The sequence below is a fragment of the Acanthochromis polyacanthus genome, chromosome 8, assembly GCF_021347895.1.
Source record: "Acanthochromis polyacanthus isolate Apoly-LR-REF ecotype Palm Island chromosome 8, KAUST_Apoly_ChrSc, whole genome shotgun sequence".
Classification (NCBI taxonomy): Eukaryota; Metazoa; Chordata; class Actinopteri; family Pomacentridae; genus Acanthochromis; species Acanthochromis polyacanthus.
Genome location: NC_067120.1, coordinates 9,572,042 through 9,593,493, shown reverse-complemented (window position 1 = coordinate 9,593,493; position 21,452 = coordinate 9,572,042). Strand labels below are relative to the sequence as shown.

Below are 21,452 nucleotides of genomic sequence, written 5' to 3'. Positions count from 1 at the left end.
ATCAGCATAATACTTATATTTCATCTGTCCTGTTAATAGTCAAAGCCACTGTGCGAATGTAAACAAATCTGAAATCCGGCACAAAACAACCAATGACCACAAAAATTCAGAAGGAAAAACAAATCATAAAAAATATGTGGTTCATTTATTACGATTTGACAACTTTCATATATCAAAACCTCTAAAAATAATCAGTAAATCTACAAGCATAACTGTTGATACTAGCTGTGATGTATATATCGTCATCTTCCTCTGGTCTATAAGGCAGCACTGCTGCATGTATGGGGCTGAAAATAACAGAGGGGCATTGGCTATTGAGCTGTGGCTGTGGGCAAAAAACAAACCAACAATAAAAACCAACAAAAAAACAAAACATCAAAAAAAACACAGAGTTCCAGTGGTGTTTTCATCGGACATGGCAAGGAGGGTTTCAGAGACATTTCTCTCTGAACTGTCCTGTGCTCCCCTTGTCAGAATCAGTCCTAAACCACTGAGCGGTATAAATATCTCTGTGAAGATTAAGAGGATAAAAAGTTCAGATGATCTGGATGGTCTCTTTTCTGACCCCAGGTGTACACAGATAGGAACAACAGAAGGAGGGGTGCGTCTCCAGGCACAGACGGGAGAGGCTAATCTGGATAGTCCTCGTCCTCCCCTCTTCCCCTCACCTTGCAGCTCTCCTCATACGGGTGTGTTGCGCTTTAGTTCACTGGGAGAAGGGGGAATGCGGTCTCCGAGCTTTGTAAAGCTGGTAGAATGACTTGGCTTTGTGGAGTGGTCCTCTGGACCCGGAGCACGCTGTCGCGGAGGCAGGGTGGAGCACCGGGCCTTGCCCCTGGAGCGTGGCTGCTGAGGCGGAGGGCCTTTCAGCACAAATAGTTCAGCTGATGCTTCGGGTTGTTGGGCCAGTGTGGGCTGTGATGATGATGCTGATGGTGAAAATGCTGGGCTGTGTGCGGGGGAGAATGGGTTGGATGAAGAGCCCAGGGGAACCGGGGTTGTGAGTGTGGCCGGCTGCTGGAACTTTGTGAGGCTGGTGGAGTGGCTGGGCCGTGGCAGGCTGTAACAAGCCTCAGCACCTCTGTGGCGGGAAGGCAGGGTGGAGCAGCGGGACTTTGCCCTTGAACCTTGCTCCTTGGGGGGAGGGGCAATTAGTGAGAAGATTCTAGTTGAGTCTGATGCTGTAATTTCTGCTCTGGAGCCCTTCAGACTCTGGGATGAGCCTCTTTTAGATGATGGAAGAGAGACAGGCTCCTTGTCGGTCTGGTTTTCTTGCTCAGAGCCTGAGCGAGGAAGCTCCTCGTCTCTGGATGCGCTCGACGAGGGTTCTTCATCTGAAGGACGAGAAACACAAACAAGACTTACTTACTTCACAGACAATATGACTGAGAGCAAATCTAAGAGAGCATTAAAATTAGGTTGTGATACATTAAGTTTTCTCCACTCACCTAACAGGCCCAACTCATTCATGAAGGAATCCAGATCTACAGTAAAATTCTCGTTCTCAACTGCCTTTGCTTCTTCCTCATGTTCTTCTTTTTTCTGTTCTCCTTCATCTTTTTCCTCTCCTCCCTCCTTCTCATCACCTCCCTTTCCATCTTCTTCCTTTACTTCTGCCCCTGTTTCCATTTCTGTCCGTGCAGCTTCTCCACCCTCATCTTCTCCTTCACCTTCTCGCTCTTCTTGTTCATTTTCTTCAACTTCTTCGAAAGACTTCCCAATCTCTGGATCGCTGTCGCTGCTCCTTCTGGACTCGCCTATATTGATCTCAACCCCATCTTCGTCCTCCTCCTTGACTTGTTCCTCCTCTTTGTCTTCTGGCGGCGCCTCCACCACAATCTCTATGCTGGTGGGGTAAAGTGAGTGTCTTGGGGTGTGAGATTTGGCACATGGTTCTTGGTCTTGATTCAGCAGAAACTCCATCAACATCATGTTCTCTTTCTGTAGCTGTTCCCGCAGGGAGCGTGGTACGTCTGGGATCATCCAGGCAACCAGCATGCTGAGGAACATGGCAAGGTTCTGGACAAAAAAGACAGTGTAAAGTTTGATAAAATGCACATTAGAGTTTAAAACTAAGTGCACCCACAGAAAGAAATATAGTTTAAACATATACCAAGGCATTTATAGATTTGACAAGGAGAAGCTTTCTGATCACGCATCCCTTTTAGACATTAACAGAACTACTGTTGTAAAAAATCATTTTGATACCTGAAAGAATATGACGAAGGCCAGTTTTGCAGCCAGGATAGACCAGTACTGTTTGGAGAAGGTATAGGCATCAGTGTCCCAAGGTGGGTCTCTGTAGTCCTTATACCTGAAAGACAGACACCTTGTTAGTATTAGCAAGGAGGAAAATACAGAAATTAACTCTGGATGAACAGAGATAAAAAAAAAAAATCTGGTCGTTCTTAAAGAGATTTGCCTCAGTAAATCCCTGCAAGGTCATTCAATGTCAAATCAGTCAGGGGTTCACAACTTAAGTTTTCAGACACTTTTAGAAAATGAGCATCAACATTGTAAGCTTTGCCTAAAATAAAGAGCAAGATTAGGGAATTTATAATCAGACAGATCTATACTTTGTGTAGAAATGGCCCCAACACCATTTTGGGGGGATTTGAACAGCCAGACAAAAGTGGTAAAAACTCATTGTGACTGGCCTTGATTAAAAAAAAACAAAAAAACAACATAATTCACTGTTCAAAATATAACTAATAGTAACTCTCGTACTTTAAAACAAATTTTTGTAGGTATCTGTGTAGTCTGAAGGTCAAAGGTGGCTTAATCTGGCAGAAACTGTAAAAATGGCTCCAAAATAGAAAAGAAAAATTTTGCCTATGTTCAAACCCAACGTTCCACTTCAAACACAATCTCATGCATGGATAACACTTTTTTTTTTTTTTTTTGTTTAAATTAGGCTGTTTTATTTTTCACATTCTAAAAATAAATTCATGGCCTTGCTTATTATAGGTTGCATTCCATATATATTGTCAAGTGGGGCCTAGTTATTTGAGATCCCAGGAGCAACCACCACCTAAATAAAAGCTTTAAGCAAACCAATGAAAAGTTAAAATGAGAAACTATATAAGTTAACCACATGATTATGCTTATGCTTGATGCAAGAATGATTTTAATAGGCTGATATATATTCTGGAAATGATGATTGCTATAGAAGAGAATGATTTAAAATAAGTTATTTGATCATGCTAAGAAAAATGATTTAAAGAAGTGATTCAGTGTAACTAAGTGAGTTTTGAATGCAAGTAATCTGTGCTGTTCTGAGCTGTATGCAGACAGGATGGGAAAAGCAGAAGTCTCCTCAGAAATGAGGAACTTGGAGTTTCCACAGGATGACAGGATGGGCTCAGGCCTACATTGTCATGACAACTGAAGTGTGTGTAACAAGTGGATGTGTTAACAGAAAAGATGGAAAGAATGATGTATGCGTGATAGGAAGAAGGTTGTGTCTTAAACCTATGAATTAATTACCTGGGCTTACCTATTAGTTAGAATTGTGTGTGAAAATGTGTATGTGCTAAGCTGAAGTCGAGCTAGGGTATAAAACCCAGAGACACAGACACTGAATTCGGAGTTCTCCCCCGGAGGGGAGAGATGCTGCTCGCCGGAGCTGCCGGGGAGCATCGCCAAAGTTCTGAAGAGTCGACACCGGACCCTTTTGCCCAAGAGACGTGAAGACAACGCGGGACTTAGGCTCCAGAGTTCGCTGAGAACATCGTTGGAGGCAAAGTCTTTGTCTGACTTTGTTCAACAAGCGAAGACCACACTCTGCCAGACAGAGAGTCCTGAGAGGTCTGCAGTTGTCCAAAGAGATGAAGAGAGGCAAGCACCCATGGCATCCAGAGAGGCGCAGGAGGCAGCAGCAGAGGGCTGCTCCACTCCAGGGGCTGGAGGACCCAGTGACCCACCACAGCCTGATGAGACGGGGGCTTTCCACCACCACCATCCGACTGAGAAGACAGCTGAGACGCCCGCACTTGTGTTCCAGCTGCTACTAAAGATAACTGCCAGACCAACGATTGGCTATCGGGACCTCTCCACTCCCCCTGCCTATGAAGAACACCCTCTGCCCACAAAGAAGACTTCGTACTGAGTCTGCTGGTCCACGGAGGAGTTCAACTAGACGCAGGTCAAGACCGGGCGTGGCAGCTAAGGCCTGGCTGTCCGCTCTCTCTCCTAAATTTACTAATTAGAGAAGATTCTTAGGTACGCTCAGCTTAGTTTAGTTTAGTTAAGTTAGAAATAATCAGAAATAATTAAATTGTTTAATCATGAATTAATGCTGTGCCCCTGCTAATAATTGCTTAATAAAACGCTATATTGCATTTAAAGAGAAGTCTAATGAAATGATTATGATTCACCTATTCTGCATAGTGGTAAAAAGTTAAGTTGATTGTGTGCATTAAATCTAATGGTTCTTAAAGGTTACTTTAATCCAACTAGTTATTTAAACATTGCCCCTGGGGTTAGTTATCCAAACCTCTAAAACGAACCTAGGAATATCAACAAGTGCCACAGTTTTAAGAGGGAAGCTGTCGTTAACAAACGTGTTCAATAAATCAATTTTACTACTTAGGAGGGCTGCTTAGTAAGAGAGTATTTATTGGAGTAAGAGGGGTAAGACGTTTGGAAGAAGACAGTTAGGACCTAGGCGAGTATTCCTCGACACCAGCTTAATTATTCTGCTGAAACCTGTTAGGTGGAATACTAATAGGCAGATAGAATCTAACCCTTTAAACGGAGAGCTGGTCCTGATTTAACCTGAGGCAAGGGTTAAAGAAGGCTATACTGACCGACAATATACACATTCACCGTGTGACCTTTCACCTTCCCCTCCACAGCATACAGCGCGGTTTCTGAAAACTCCAGGGATTTAGGCAAAGTAATGGTTAAGCTGTTGGGCTTAAGGATTTAAAGGAAGATCCAAGTCGGTCAAGGTTAAGCAAGTCACTCTAACCTGCACATGGAGACGCCAGTGATCAGGGTGCTGGTGGGCGCCGAGCCAGGTGGAAAATTGCTGACGTTGAAGTAAGACAGTGAGTGCTCGGTGTAGCCACTCATGGTGCCGTTTGCACTGTACATGTACTGGTAAACCATTCGGGGGACAAATTCGGACGTGAAGGAAATCACAAAGGCCTAGAAGAAGAAATAAGGAGTGAAACTGACAATATTTTTTAAAAGATATATTATGGTGTAATTACTGCTGGTATATCAACAGTTTTTCAGCTATAACTGTCTGTACAGCCTGAATCTTCATTTGCACACAATAATCTAACATAATATCACATACTGACTATAAATAACAATATTATTAATACATTATGGGTAATACATTATTGTTGATACATTTTATGAATTCTCTCCAAGTCTGTTGCAACTGTTATTTGGAGGCACAATATACATTTCTGCTGACTTATTGATATAATTTAGGAATTGTTTTAAACTGGTAAAATCTCCCTGATTTAGTCATTAATTTTTGGCCAAATAGAATTTCCTTAGGAAATTCCTGAGGGCATGGATTTTATTACAAGTGTATCAATAAGGTGTTTATTAGTGTTGCTTGGCTGCTACTGAACTGTTCTTCTCTAATTTATCTCCATAGAAATGCAACTACGAGTTTTTGTGAATATAATGAGCTAACTATTGCTAACTATTAATTAAACAACACTGCAGCATAATTACGGAGGCATTTGCGCCGCTTAGAGGATCCCTGTGAAAAACTGAGCAGAAATGTCTATGTGTGTCCACATTTTGTAATTCAGTCCTCATGCTGGCCACACAGAGCTGCAGAAATGCACCATGAAAGGAAGGGAAGAAGAAGACTGCTTGAGAGCAAACACAAAAGCAAACTCATTTGCACAAATTAATTCGCAAATGTTTTACAAGGAAAGAAAGGAATTCTACATACTTGTTTGAGCAGTAAACGCAATGAATTACAATACAAAAATGTCCCAAAAACCTGATAATGTTCAAAAGATTAAATGCATCTGCATTTTTGTAAGGCGTCACAGAAATATGGCAACAGAAGTCGTAAACTGCAGGTAAATTTGTTGGTTGCTTCTTTGCAAGAGGTCAAAGGTTACACAGACACAGACTTACATTGGTAATGACAGAGAACTTGCTGATTCCACAGAGAATGTTGTACCAAATCCCTGGAGATGGCAGCATGGAAAGAGCAAAAGAGGGAAAGGGAAAGTGTGTGCATGTGTGCAGATGTGGATGGTGTGTGTATTTGTGTAAAGGGAAGAAAAAAGGAGGGTTAGAGAGAAGTTAAGATAAAGAAAGTGATTAGATGTTCCTGGATAGGTCTTTATATTCACACAGAGGAGGACAGAGTGGACATGCTCTCATGTGAGGTCTGTACCTATGTCTTTACACCTCACAGCGTCGGGCCGCCGGATCTCCGTGACAAATTTGGAAGCGTCGAGACGAATCTCAATGACATTGTTGAGCAGAGCAAATGCTGGCGCCAACGGGAAGGAGGCCACGAATAGAGTCACGAACCCGTACTGGATTACTGTATATATTATTAGACACATAGTTAAAAAGGGAAATATGTGGCTGATTCGGTGAATTAAGGAGTAATCAAGAGAGTGGAAGACACTCACCCATTTCCATGTATTCTGGACTGAGACCTTCAAAAGGTTCAAGGATGAAATCTTTGTCATATTGTTGCTTTTGTCTCCTCTCTTCTGTTTCATTCTCCTCATCGTCTTCTGCTCTTTTCTGTCCTTTTTGTTCCTGTATTGTTCTGTACATCTTTTTCAGTTTGCTGCAAAAGAAGGATAGATATACATCACAGAGGATAGAATCAGAACACATGTAATACAATCAGTTTTGGGAAGTGCAAATGTACACATACGGTATGAGAATCTCAAACACATTGTTTTGAATGAGCTGCTTTCCGAGCATGATCATGCTGAGCTGGATGCACAGCTCAATGAGACAGCCTGGAGGAGCACACTGTAGAATGCAAAAAAAGAAAAAAAAAATGACTCACAACACAGATGCACATTTACCATCCACATACATGCACATAAACAGTTGTCAGTAATGTGTAAAGCTAAACCTACCTCCTCCATGCGATAGTTTCCAAATAAGTAAACATAATCACCAGGTCGCCCAGCAAACCTGCGTGAAGAGAGGACCAGTCACGTGATAGTAATGAAGACGGACAATAAGTGAATGAGTAAAGAAAGAAAAAAGCAACACACCTGCCCTTGAAAAAGGCCACATAGAAAATTGGTGCAAAGGCGTTCATGGATTTGAGAAAGAAAGACTTAAAGATGAGCCTCTCTTCAAATTCTTCCGTTGTCTTTGGAAGTTCTGTTGGAAAGAAAACATACATAAATCATCATCATATATAAAAAACACCCTCTAATAATGGTATGTCTTACTCACAAGAAGTGACTGCCATGCCAATTTCTAAATTTGGAACATGGATGGCCTTTCATGTTGGCACACTGCACACTTCAATGAGTATTCATCGTGTCACTGCACACTTCAATGAGTGTGCAGTGACACGATGAATACTCATTCATCATGTTTCTAAATCTAAAGCCCAACAGCAAGACATTATCTTTAGAAAATGATTTTATCCAAAGAAGAAATACAAAAAGAGTCTTTTCACAAAAAAAGAAAAGGCAAGTATATTCTGGAATTTAGTAAATCAAAGGGCACTTTAATGCATCCTTCAAGTTTTTCAGTGTTAACAAGATAAACCAACACTAAAATAAAATAAGCTATTTCATATCTCCAGCAATTGGTGCCCATTTGGTTTTTTTGCCAACCAAAATTCCTTTTTTGATCTGTAACCAACTCACGTTGACATTTTTTTCTCCTACCGAGAACTTGTTTGACCTCTCCATTATGTTGCTAGATTCTGTTTCTTTTTTATTTGTTGTACAAGAAAACTTAACTTTGTAAATGGCGGCAAGCTTTTACTATTTCTTGCTTTACTTTGCGACAACATTAAAGGGAATACCAAGCTCAGTCAGCCACACAGCGACCGCTCCGTAGACCTCCTCCAGCACCAGAACGACCAGCATGTTGAGGACGATTCCTGTGGTGGTGACTGTTATCCTCACACTGCCCTTGGCTTCCGGATCGGGATTTACGGACCACACGCTTAACATGCAGATACGGTACATGGCAACCCCAAACACTGCTGAGAAGGTCACGAAGATCTGAGCGGACGGAAAGCACATACAAACAACATTAAAGAGTTAAATGACAAGAATCTGGCATGGACAGGAAACAAATATTTACAATTATAGTGCATTTGAAATACTTGACACATGTAGATAACTAGAGCATCTTGTTTTATGATTGTATTATTTTCTCTTTTAGATTGGCTTAATATGATTTAATAAAGCAAACTGACTGAATTATAATGATTTAGAGTCACTGTTACTGAACCTGTAGATCGATGAGAAATAAACTGATGAAATGGGAAATAATGAAGAAAATAACATAGATAAAAGATTATGAAGACAGATAAAAACCTGTCCGTTTCCATTAAATGTCTGATGTGATCATGGAAAAATAACAATAACTCCTATAACTGTTGGTTTGACCAACTTACCAAAATATTAACAAAGAAGATCAACAAACACACAACTGGCACATAAAAAATAAGGAGTATTAATGCAAGTACCAGTAGTAGTAACGTGGACATGTTGATGAGATAACCTGACAGGTGATCCTCAATGTCCAATGACTCTGGTTCTTGCTGCAAAAACAAACATGCATATCACTTGAGTACACAAGAACTACACACATGCACACTCATCAGTAAATGCTTTAGTGCATTACGGTATGTGATGTGCAGTAATGCAGAGCACATGTTCTGCACATACACATTATGTTTTCTGTCTGGCAGGTGCATGTTTTCCATCTGAAAGGACAGAAATCCCCTCCCCTTCTTCCTCTCTCTCCTCCCTTTTCTCTGTCCACCAGTAATCTGGGCTAATCTCAGGCAGGTAAGCTGCTTTGGACGCAACCACCCGCTGTAGGTGAAGGGGGGGTCATAATGAACAAACATTAGGTCGTACACACATAAATTAATCTGGAAAAAAAATCATTATGCATGAATAACCGAGATAAACTGCAATATTTGCTTTTGGAGCCAAAAGAATCCCGCACCTCCACTTAATGGACACAAATAGCAGAATGGGATTAGATTATCCGCTAGCAGTCACAATGAAGCAAGTTTAAATCACCTCAGTGTAAAAGCCCTGCCCTGCCCTTTCCCCCCTGCAGCTCTGTCCAAATAATGTCCTGTCACTCAGAGCTGTGCAGCGATACCTGGGAGGCCAGCATCTGGTCCGTTTCTCCATCGACACCATTGCCAGCTTGGGCCATCTAAAAAGGAGTGAAACCAGAGAGAGATAAAATTAGTGTTGCAAATTAGAAATAAATGAATTTCCAGCAAATACGCATGCTAACATATGTACCTTCTTTTTTAACATTGCTTTAACCTTAGCTTTCTTCTCCTGTAGAGCTTCTTCGTATTCAGGCCTCATCTCCTCCTGCAGTGCAAACACACATGAATGTACGTTAACTCACATACTAAAACACAAAGTAAGGAATCTGCCATCACATTCTGTTTGTGGCCAATGAAAACAATTTCCAAAGATATGTATATATTTCTCCAACACAAAATAACTAATGTGTCAATTGGATATTAAAATTACAATGCAATTTAAAGTAGAAACATGCATTTTTTAAAATGTAATTTTCAATATTTTTTCCCTCAGAATTTGCATTGTCAAATTTTCTGCAGTTTAGAAATATTGCATGAGAATATGATTCACTTTGTATTGAAGTCTTACTTCCACACGTGTACATTCAACAGCTGCAGAAATTTGCCTACCTTGACTCGCTCCTTCAGGAAGCACAGATAGAAATACATGAACAAGGCAGAGACACAGACAGAAAGTAAGAGTGAAGAAAGACTTAGTTGTACTAGGCTTTGTCTGTTTATGTTGTGACCCCTCTGCATCATCTTAACCGGGCAGCACGCTTTAAGACAAGACCAATCCGATTACAGCCCTTTACAGTCTTGTTAACGCATGTTTATATACATAGCCATGCGTATTTGTGCATGTGTGTGAGCGGGAAGTCACTGCTCTGACACGAAGATAATCGTTAAGGTAAACCACAGCCTGTCATCATGGTTGGCCTGAGTCATGAGGTAAACACTTAGACCCTGATTGGTTTGGGTTGTAAACAGCACATGGAAAACACGGGCAAAAATATTCACATCTATGTTAAATAAGAAGTAAAAACTGAAAATGCTTGGATTGTGTTCACTGTCAAATATAGGATGGGTGTGCTCATTGCACAATATGCACCCACACAGTGTTTTTAGATTTTTTTAATACCTCCTCATCTTCCAAGCTCGTCAGGTCCCAGGAGTATTTCAGACACATCTGTCGTCGTTTCCAGTGTTCAAGGAACCAAGCAGCTACAAGAAGAAACACACAAAAATGTGTTAGAAAATGTTGGCCTTCTTAAACTGTACAATGATATTTTGACAAAAAATAGAATAAAGCAGTCCGTGTTCAACTAATTGTCCAGTCCCTAGTGAACCTGAAGCTTAAAAAAACTGGACAGAAATTATTTTTATGCCACATGCCCTGTTAAATAGTCAAACAGTCTTTAAACAGAAGATTGTGGATAGTGATGGTTATGTAGCTTTTCCTATATTTTCAAAGGCCCTGGATTACATCAAAATTGTCGTGTCCAGTTATGCATCCTCTAATGCATCTGACTTCTCCACCCACTTTGTCTTTACTGAGTATGACTATGCAGCACTAGCTTGTAATTTTATTGTCTCTTCCTGACAGATAAGTGATAATTTCTCCATTATCACAGTAATTAAAGATTAACATACTCTTAGTCTTGCAGATCGTTCTAGAGAACTGAATGGTCTAACTGCATGTCATTATCAGCTTGCTATAGAAGGAAAAACACTCTAGTTTGTTTGTATTTCTGTAAACCACTCACAATTGTCTTGGACTAAGCTAAGCAAAGGATGCTACAACAGCGGCTATTTCGGTTATCATATTATCGCACTATCCTCTGCAAAATTTCCAGTGTGTAGGTTGCTAGAAATGCATGGCCAATGGCAAGCTTATACCTGTGATCTACACTCAGTAAGTCAGATGAATAAACCCCTACTGACAGAACTGCATTTACAGTAACAATATGGAACAAATTCGGATCTGACACTGTTTCTAATACTACCACTTGAACAACTTATACATAGCACAAAATTGCTGCTTTGATTTTGTGCATCATTGTGACCAATATAATGATTTCACTCATGGCCATGGCTTTAAACAAAGTGAGTTTAACGTGAAATGAAGAAAATGAAAGCTTCTGTCCTTCTATCAGTGTCGAGTAGCTGCTTTATTGAAATGCAATTGCACTAGCGCTCTCGAGGAAGTGTAGTCGAGTGTATAGTTACCCCACAGAGACATGAAAATAGCAAAGAAGACAGTGGCTCCATTGTCGAACAGGTATGAAGCTCGGGTCAGTGAACACACTGTACTCAGATGCCAGTAGTCACAAACACCATCACAGAGCGGACACATGGTAATGTTCAGGTTGTCATCACATGTCTCCTGACTGAAATACAACACATTCATAGTAATTTTAACACCCGTGTGGTGATAGCATAATGTACTTTTGAAGAGCATCCATGAGTTCGAGGAATTTCTACCCACCCACCTTGGCACATTGGCATCCACAGTAAATATGCCGTACAGGAAGACAATGATGCCCAGTACAGAGGGAGGGATGAGGAGCTGAGTGTAAACACCCAGCCAGGCAAAATACAACCCAATCTGCTCTCCAAAGTACTTTCTATAAACACAAAGACAATGTATGATCTATCTGCCTGGTTTTGCAGGATTAACATTTTCGTCAGAGTCATTTTAGACACTTTCATCTTGAACTTTGCACATAAGAAATTACTGGGCAAATATGAACAACTTCCCTGAAATTTACTTGGCACACTCATCAACCTGAGAGAATGATTACTTTGGACTTTAATAACCCCCTGGAGGCTTCTCAAACATAATCATTCAGGCAAACTTTAAATATCTGGCCCTACTGGAACCTCAGAATCATCAGTATGCTTGCTCTCCTCAACAGTTTAGTAGCAACTGTTTAGAAGAGCAATAAACATGAGCTAAAGCTAGAGCTACACATTTATTTTGGTTTGAGCTAACGACTCAGTACCTGATCAGGTCCACAGGCTGGTATTTATGCATGACTCCATAGTTGGCCCACTCTTCATGGAGAAGCTTAAAGACACACAAGCGCAACAGTAAATCACAATTGTAGATAATAATTAAATAAACAGAATAAAAATGTCAGGGTGAATGCATGTAGTGTTGAAGTCATTTTTTCAAACTAAGCAACATTGATTAGGATGTTAAAAATGGCTTGTATTTTACTTGTTGAATCCTAATGTGTCTAAACATCAAAAGCTCAGAGAGAGACTTTTTCACTTTTTTTCTTTTTGACTACACAAAGATTTTGAAGTAGCTCAAGCACCTTGTTCACACACACACACACACACACACACACACACATGTTTGTACTTCTATCTTAGTGAGGACATCCATAAGCGTAATGCATTTTCTAGAGCCTTACCCTAACCTTAACTATCACAACTGATTGCCTAAACTTAATCCTTACCCTAACCCTAACCAAACCTCAATTCATACCCTTTCTCTAAAAACAAGTCTTCACCCTCAAACATGGCTGTTTCAAAGTGAGGACCGGCCAAAATGTCCTCACTTTGTAAAAATGTCCTCACTTTGATAGTTAAATGCAGAAAATGGTCCTCACAATGTAGCAAGTACAAGAACACACACACACACACACACACACACACACACACACACACACACACACACACACACACACACACACACACACATATGAATATATATATATGTTCAGTTTCATTGCAAAACATCAAACATGTTAGATGCATTTGTGATGCACTTGACAGGTCTGAAGCTCAGGTGTGTTGGCAGATATGCCTTTAAAAAAATTAATGGCATCATCTTCTTTGTGATGTAGGTAGCTTAAAAACATATTGTCAACATATATTTCTTAAAATTCAATTTACCTGTCTGTCATTTCGCTGATCTCTCCTTCCTCTCCTTGTGAATGAACCCTAAATTAAAAAAAAGGGACAAGATCTTTACAGTGGGTACAGAAAGTATTCAGACCCCTTGAAATTTTTCACTCTCTGTGTCATTGCAGCCATTTGCCAAAATCAAAAAAGTTAATTTTATTTCTCATTAATGTACACTCAGGACCCCATCTTGACAGAAAAAACTGAAATGTAGAAATTTTTGCAAATTTATTAAAAAAAGAAAAACTGAAAAACACATATACAGTGGGTACTTTCCGTACCCACTGTATATGTGAGACATCGACTTACATCGTAGAACATTCAATGCATAGCCTCAATCATCCATATCGCAAATATACTGACTAATCTGTACTTGATGGAAAAATAAAGTGATTTATGTACAGTAGCTGAAACACAGAAGTTGTGTACTTGAGCAAAAACACTTCCATAGTGTTCGTTGAAGCCGCTAACTTTGTCTTACTCACATCATGCAGAGGATAGGCAGAGATGTAGACGCCCCGAGCCAGCAATGAGTTGATGCCTTTTGACACAAAGACACATCAGTTTTTTGATTGCTGGCATGTGAATAAAAATTACATTTAACCAACATTATGCATTTGAACAGTTTAAAAAAAAAAAAAAAAAAAAAAAAAACAAGCACCAAAAAAAGCTAGAACTCACCAGTGGTCTGGCAAGAGTGTCTGCAAGTAGTACGCGAAATTATCTCAGCAACCTGAAAGCAAACATGACATGAGAAATACAGAACACAAAACATTACAGTCAACAGAAAGTGATAAGGTATTGGTTTCTGGACTCACTATTCTGCTTCGTGTCGCATTGTCAAATACGGTTTCTGTTGAATTGATGTCATACCTGCAGGAAAGTACAAGAGGCAGTCACAAAATTAGCCTTAAAAATAGACTTGTTTCCTAAAGTTAATGAGGTGTTAACAAGGGTGATTCCAAAAGTGCGTTTTTTGATTTCACTGCATGTTTGCACGACTGTTCGTTTACTCACAGGTGGAGTTTGTCTCTGATAAAAGGGTGTTTGAGGGTTTTGAAATGGAGGTTTGTCTGTGAGTCTTTGTGGATGTCAAAGTCAGGGACGTCTGGTTGAAACGGTGTGTTGACTTTGGTCACAAAGGAATCCCACGTCCCTGCTGTGCCTGTCCGTTTCCTCAATTCACATTTCTGCTCAAAGGAAACAAGCAAAAAATAATACATTTATTCCACAGCTTTCTGACATTCAGCTCCTTAGTACAAATTACTGTTCTGCAAATGCTCAAAACAGGCTAAATAAAAGCAGAATATCCAAAATATGTAAATGACTGTCGAACTGCTGACCTTTTTCACGGCAACTTTGATCTTCTGCAGCTCTGCCTCTCGGCTGAGAATTGGCCATGGGATGTGCAGCCGAATAAAGCTTAGGCAATTTGACCTCTGCACAAAAAACACACATTAACACACAGGCTGACAAGAAATGAGAACACAAGGTCATCCGCTACACACACGCTAAAAACAACATGTTAAGCTACAGCAGCATTGCGTGCCAATACAGACTGTGGATCTGTCTCCATCAGACTCATTGTCTTTGCATTAAATTCCTCCTGTCTCTTGTCCCGAGGCCAGATGAACTTCCTCTAAACCTGTAAGTATGCTACTTTGTGTTATAATGAGGCTCTTTTGGAGGAAATCCCATTATTTCAAACCTAGAACCGATCAATCCCGGAAAGTGTAGAAAGGTGCACATAATAACAGCTGCGGTAGCGACTTGAAAGTCACCATAATGTGGCCAATGATCAGTTTTGATCAAATTAAAAGCTATGACTCAGCCTGCTCATGCAACCAATGTAGTGAATTCAGTACTGCGCAGGTAAAACTGCACAGACTGCATGTCTCTAGCAATTTTGCAGTGATGGCATTAATCCTTTGCAACCACTTCAGATTTACTCTACCTTGAAGCTTATTTGGTGCTGAACGAGGCCAAATGAGGAATACTTAAAACATATTAATGTTAATGTAGATAAATAAAAATGCTATAGCCAACACATGACTGAATACTGAGTAACGCCTTCACATATATTTATATGAAGATTTACTTCATTGCAAATGTATGTGTGCAATTTCCTAAAAATAAAACTTTGCCATCAACTAGCCTGATCAAGCTTACTAGATACTATAAGCACTGTGCACATCCTTGTCACAACTATGTCCAGATGAGAACCACTTGTCCCCCCTCCAACACTTTTATGTGCCAGTCCACACACTTCCCAGTAGTGGATCACACTCTAATAAGGTCCTGTAATCTGGCCTTTGGCTTCATTCTTACGGTGAGCGGTCTTAATCCTCAGCCAAAACAGCAGCCGCTTTACCGCACAGGCACCTCACAAACAAATACACACACGGATGTAAACACGCATGCACACATGCACACAATCATGTAATTAGTTTTATAATTACTGGTATAGTTTTCCTAAAATATCCTACAGTTAACATAAGTTCTCCCTTTAATTAGGGTACAGGCGTGTCATCAAGGTTCAGGAAACGGGATAAGTCTTATGCTTAACCTGTTTGGAATCTGCCCAATCACAGGATCTTGAATGTTTACAGGAGTGTGCAGCAGAAGAAAAAAAAAGCAAGCAGATTCATACCTCTTTGTCACGCTCAAGCTGTAGACCGGCCTCCAGCAGTCCTGATTCAAACTCCTCCCTCATTAAAGCTTTTTCCTCCTCACTCAGCTTTGACTCCTCCATATCTCCTGCAGGTGGACCTGCCTCGCCTGACTCTGCTTCTGAATCCAGTCGACTTGGTATCAGTATCGGTATCGGTAAGGGTAAGCTTCCATTGGATGTAATGGAGAGACGCGGCCTGGATGCCCGCCTTTTTTTGTATTTGTAGCAAAGTACGTAGTCCACTTTTCTCTTTCCATCAGCAAAAAACAGCCCGGGGCCTAGCTCGATGCCAGACTCCTAACAAACAAACACAGGTATGAGTTAAACCATAAGCTGCACTGTACTGTGACAGCATAAACCAGTATTGAGGGACAACTACAATATTGCTTCAGGAAGTTAAAATCACAGCAAATGACTGTTTGCAATAACAAGCGACCATACCGGAGGTGGAGGTTCGTCGTTGTCAGGGGGGTTGACAGGGCCTCCATTGGCTCCATCGAGTCCAAGCTCAGACAATGAGTGGGCCAATGAAACTAGCTTCGCTGAGTGAAAGGACGATGACTCACTCATTGCTGTGGTGAAGGGCATACGTTCTTTTCCGTTTCATCCCTCTTTTGGAACATGAAAGGGAATAAAAAAGCTGGTTCAGTATCGACAAGTTGGCAAGATTTGGCATCTCTGGTTGTACCAGTTCAAAGTATGAGTTAATAGTAGACCTATTCATTCCAGTAGAATCATAATACCTTGTCTTAATGGTCTTCAGTCTATTTCTTTTATTCCCCTTTTGAACAAATCTAAATTATGATTTGATAAATCATAATTAAGTCCTGTTATGTCAATATATTTGGATAATTCTGGATTCAAAGCAGAGATATTAACTGTCAAAGCTAATTTTACATAACAATGACTCATAAGATTTTTACTTTTATCTGATCTTGTGTGATTCAACTGTAAAATGTAACTATGGGGAAAAACAAGTATTGAAACAAAACATTGTATTTTCAAGGATTTACTTTTCAGAGGCAGAAATAGTTCAGCTCTGCAGAGTGATTCTAGGTTGAGTTTACTGTCTGATATTATGTGTGAGAAAACAAACAGTAGTAGCTGTTTTAGACTGACAGATCAAATATAAGCCAAAGTTAAGCTGTCTTGTCTCTTTTCTACTCAATTGAAGCTGTGGGCTCAGATTAAGCTCACGCTGCAATCTGAGCGGCACAGTTTACAATCTGTTGAGGGGAATTTGGTCACTGGGCTCATTCTTTGGAGCTAAAGAGTGAAGTGGTGACAGAAAACTGAGTAGTTAGACTCACATCACTAGAAGCACACTGCCAGAGTTTAATTCACAGAAATAAAACATGAAGTAAGTTTAAGTGATAAACACCATAAAATGTGCAGTCCAGTCTCTCAAGTCTTCATCAAGCTCAGGAACTGCACAAGTTTGTGCTTCAGTTTTTTGCTTTTGTCACTACAGTAAGTCACACCCAGAAGTGGATATACTTATCAGTGCTTACAAGACAATATAATTTATTTTGGGAGAACACAGTGATATTATTTCAAAACTTGTGTGAGTCCATTCATGCCATGAAAAATGTCCCTCTTACGAATACTTTTAAACAAAAAAACAGACAATTATTTCAAATGTTCCATCAGAAATTACACTAACATTACTTTTATTGCTATATATTTCTCATTTTACAGCTGAGAGTAGTAAGACCCTCTGATCTATGAGGGAATTCTTCTTCAGTAGTAAATATGTATATTGACATTTTTTTCTTTCAATGCATGATTGAGCTTTCTCTTGAGCAGAATGAGCAGATTAAATCAATAAAAATATACATTAATGCATGCAGTGTCAGTCTAAGCAATTAGTGGCAAGATGGTAAGATAGCATTTGGTATTCCACAATAGTTGGTTCCAGAATACATCTGCATTACATGTTCAGTGCATGTTCAATCCACCTGACACACTAGATAAAGCCACGAGACATGCAAATGCACCGACACAAGACACACAGCAACATACAGAGTGCTTCAACAGTCAATCCCTTGATACTACTGTATGCACAATATCCGCGTTAATCCCCGCTAACCAAGTGTTGGCAAACACAGCGCCAAGATGGAAATGGAGAATATACTCCTAGAGATCAGCAGGTCAAACAGATTTCACCTAAACTCTTAATTCACAAGGACACAGCGTTGTCTAAATCTGGTTCCCTGCATGTTGACACGTGACTGTCTTGAAAGAAGTGACGTCTTCTTGCAATGCATGTGGGTGAGTAATACAACCAGGGTCCAAATAAAACACAAGTATAGCTTAAAAATGGAAATGCTGCTGAGTTCTGTCTTTAGTGGAACATAAATAGGTCTCAGTTTGTTTTTCTCATTTGTAGGTAGCCACATGTTACATGTGTAGTACATTAGTCACTTAGTTGATTAGTCATGATTCCTTCTCTTCAATGGATGATATTCTTCCTGCTTATATTGCTCATGCAAACCGATATGCATGCACATTTTGCAGACACTTAAACAGAGCAACTATGAGAATGTTGGTGATGGACTACTGTGTTGGAGATTATTACTATTCAGAATGTGAGTTCAGCCAAATACAGCAGCATGCAGATACATTTTGAAGTTTCAAATAATCCTGAAAATAACACAACAAATATATGATGCAAAATCTATTGTCCTTATTTGAGATTTATATTTTATATCAATACTTATATCTGGTGTATTTTAGTTGGATTTTGTCTATATTCTCTTGTATTTTCGTATTCTGTTTGATTCTGCAATATTTTTTTGCAGCAGCCCAGGAAAACGAATAAAGATATATATATATAAAAGTCAAATAAAAACAGTTACTCATGTTTCCTTTGTTCTCTGTTTTTTTTTTTTTTGTTTTGTTTTTTTGAGGCAGGAATTTCCATGAGAAAGGACAAAAATTATGTCAATGACGGATTTTGCAAAGTCAGAGAACATCTGTTGGGGGGCTGAAGTTTGCATGACAGGACTCAGGTGCTTCTGTTTCAATAAACTGCTTCTTTGCGCTCTCACTAACGTGAACAGGGCAGAGGGCTGCAGGGGAGCTGCTCTAATACCATTTGTCTCCTAGAATGCAGCAGATTACACATCGCTAATTTTAACAGCTGCTTGCTCCTCTTTAATACCATAACGAGGAACATTAACAACAACCGAAACAAATGCTCACGTTGAAAACTGTAAAGAATCAAATATACCTGCACCAAACTTTCACCTTTGGCAACACGCGTTTGGTGGAGTTCATTTCTATCAAGCTAACTCAAGACCAAAAACACTGACATCACGGACCACATCAAATTAATTCGTTTCCATTTTGACTAATTAATCCCTGGGCAGTTGTCACGAGCCGCTGATTCGATTGATATGTGTTTAATTAAATGCTTTGCGTGCGCAACAGTTGTGCGCACGCAGATGGCCGGATGGAAAAAACAGCCTCAGCAGCCTGGTACAAACTACACTGCAGCCGTCGGGAAATGTAAATAAAACAAGCAGAGGTTTAGGTCAAGCTTTGCTTATGTGACATTGTACACACGAGAAGATATATATCTAAAAAAAAAGAAAGAAAGGAAAAAAGAGTGCCAAAGTGCGAAAACACGCAGCCAAAGGCGACACGGGGGAGTACGTGCAAGACAGCAAAAGTGGCACAGGTCAAGTGTGGAGTTTTTATTGCGCCTCAGGTGAAAGAAAAGTGAGAATTGGACTCACCGGTAGTCGCGGTGGATCAGTTTCTTCGCTATGGAGATGGATGATAAGATATGCGAGGTGCACCGCCTGAGGGGCTGAGATGGTGGACAATCCGTGCGCGCTCCCGGAACCCCTGGCTTATTGCGCGCGGACAGGGCGGCTAATTCCCTGACCGTTCCATGCGGGTGAGAAGGAAGGTGTGAAGCGTATTACCGACGAACGAGAGTGTGTGTGAGCCAAGAAGGGAAGAAACAGCTTAAAGGTGACCGGGATTGAAGCTCAACCTCGGCTACCATCTGCAGGCATGCCTCTTTGATGGCAAACACACAAAACATCAGTGTGGAAATGACAGTATCTCACATGGGGCGCCAAATATTAATTATCATACGTATTAATTGTTGTAATTAACAGTTTTGTATTTGTCAATCTGCAAATGTGGTGGAGGAAGCGTAGCCTGCATTGAAAGTGTCACAAAAGTTAACAAACTGCACTTTAAGTATTAAAAGTACAAATGCTCACAACGCAGAAAAATGTCTCCAATGAGTACTCTGCATGTTATTGTCACTGATGCACCGATGTGTGAAGGGTGAAGGTGGGGTCATTTCATCGAACTATATATAGGGTTACATTTTTCTATGTGTGCTGGTGACTATAGGTAGTGGAGTACCAAGTATACAAGGCCTATAAAAAGTATTCACCCACCTTGGAAATTTTTTACCTTTTACTGCTTTTCAGCATTGAATTGTCATGAATATATTTGGGCATTTTGACATGAATTTACAAAAAAAAGGAGCTCTTTTATGCCGCAGTAAAAACAAATACCTACACATTAGTGTCAATTCTTTAAAAATAATATAAAATGTAAAATATGTGATTGCAGTGTGTGGACAGATATCGATCAGCCTTCTACATCTGGACACTACAAATTTGCCCCACTTGTCTTTGCAAAACTGCTTAAGCTCTGTCAGGTTGCACAGCTGTCATGAGTGAAGAGCCCTTTTTCAGTCCGGCCATGAATTCTCAATTGGATTGAAGTTTGGGATCTGTTCCATCCACTCAAGAACACTTGCCTTGTTATCTTTAAACCATTTCTGTGCAGCGTTGACTGTATGTTCAGGTATTTTTTTTTTCTGGAAAACAAATCTATTTTCTCTAACAGACCTTTAACAAGCCTTCCAGGGCGTGCTACTGAGAATCATCCCTACATCATGACGCTGCCACCACCATGCTTCACAGTTGGGGTGATGTGCTCTTTTGTCTTTATGGCATTGTCATCGCCAGGAATACCGATTCACCAGTGACCAGACCTTCCAGATACAGGTGTCTTTATATTATAATCATGTGAAACACATTCCCTGCGCTCATATAATCTCAATTTAACTACTTGTGTGACTTCTATCACTTTAAAGTAGTTAAATACTTATGGTATGTTTAATAAATAAACACTATTTTTGTAGAAATATGTTTCCACTTTTACTTTGAAAGAATCTTTTTTGGTGAAGTCTTGGCAATAAAGTCAGAATAAATGTACCGTGATTCAAAGTTGAAAAACGATAAAGTAGAAATTATTTCTCATTAATGTACACTCAGCACCCCATCTTGACAGAAAAAAACAGAAATGTAAAAATGTTGGCAAATTTATTAAAAAAGAAAAACTGAAATATCACATGGTCAGAAGTATTCAGACCCTTTGCAGCGACATTCATATTTAACTCACATGCTGTCCATTTCTTCTGATCCTCTTCGAGATGGTTCTGCTTCTTTATTGGAGTCCAGCTGTGTTTAATTAAACTGATTGGACTTGATTAGGAAAGGCACACACCTGTCTATATAAGACCTTACAGCTCACAGTGCATGTCAGAGCAAATGAGAATCATGAGGTCGAAGG

At 40.0% G+C, this 21,452-nt stretch overlaps 1 protein-coding gene across 2 annotated transcripts; it reads right to left on the bottom strand.

Annotated features, from left to right (window-relative positions):
- Nucleotides 1-123: 123 nt before the first annotated feature.
- LOC110963039 (anoctamin-1) lies at nucleotides 124-21,156 on the bottom strand. Of its 2 annotated transcripts, XM_051952207.1 has the most exons (28): nucleotides 19,586-21,156; nucleotides 16,287-16,456; nucleotides 15,825-16,142; nucleotides 14,518-14,613; nucleotides 14,192-14,364; nucleotides 13,993-14,047; nucleotides 13,856-13,907; nucleotides 13,660-13,715; nucleotides 13,166-13,213; nucleotides 12,265-12,329; nucleotides 11,752-11,886; nucleotides 11,489-11,649; nucleotides 10,401-10,483; nucleotides 9,890-9,901; nucleotides 9,471-9,545; nucleotides 9,322-9,378; nucleotides 8,672-8,746; nucleotides 8,000-8,201; nucleotides 7,230-7,341; nucleotides 7,089-7,146; nucleotides 6,878-6,978; nucleotides 6,624-6,787; nucleotides 6,380-6,532; nucleotides 6,115-6,167; nucleotides 4,973-5,151; nucleotides 2,209-2,314; nucleotides 1,449-2,019; nucleotides 124-1,334 (listed from the first exon to the last, which is right to left on the bottom strand). In XM_051952207.1, exons 2-28 carry the CDS (start codon nucleotides 16,431-16,433, stop codon nucleotides 682-684), a joined length of 3,960 nt encoding a protein of 1,319 aa, XP_051808167.1. In that variant the 5' UTR covers nucleotides 16,434-16,456; nucleotides 19,586-21,156; the 3' UTR covers nucleotides 124-681. The 2 variants fall into 2 exon arrangements, with proteins under 2 accessions (XP_051808167.1, XP_051808168.1); XM_051952208.1 differs by lacking the exons at nucleotides 9,890-9,901; nucleotides 16,287-16,456; nucleotides 19,586-21,156 and having other exon boundaries at nucleotides 15,825-16,051.
- Between the last annotated feature and the right edge of the window lie 296 nt (nucleotides 21,157-21,452).

What these genes read in the sequence shown, in the direction of transcription:
- LOC110963039 (XM_051952207.1), bottom strand. Translation starts at nt 16,433, where the DNA reads ATGCCCTTCACCACAGCAATGAGTGAGTCATCGTCCTTTCACTCAGCG. An exon ending in CTGCCTATCCTCTGCATGAT is followed by an intron (nt 13,214 to 13,659) that starts GTGAGTAAGACA and finishes TTTTTAATTTAG; the next exon opens with GGTTCATTCACAAGGAGAGG. An exon ending in ACCAGATGCTGGCCTCCCAG is followed by an intron (nt 8,747 to 9,321) that starts GTATCGCTGCAC and finishes TTGTTTTTGCAG; the next exon opens with CAAGAACCAGAGTCATTGGA.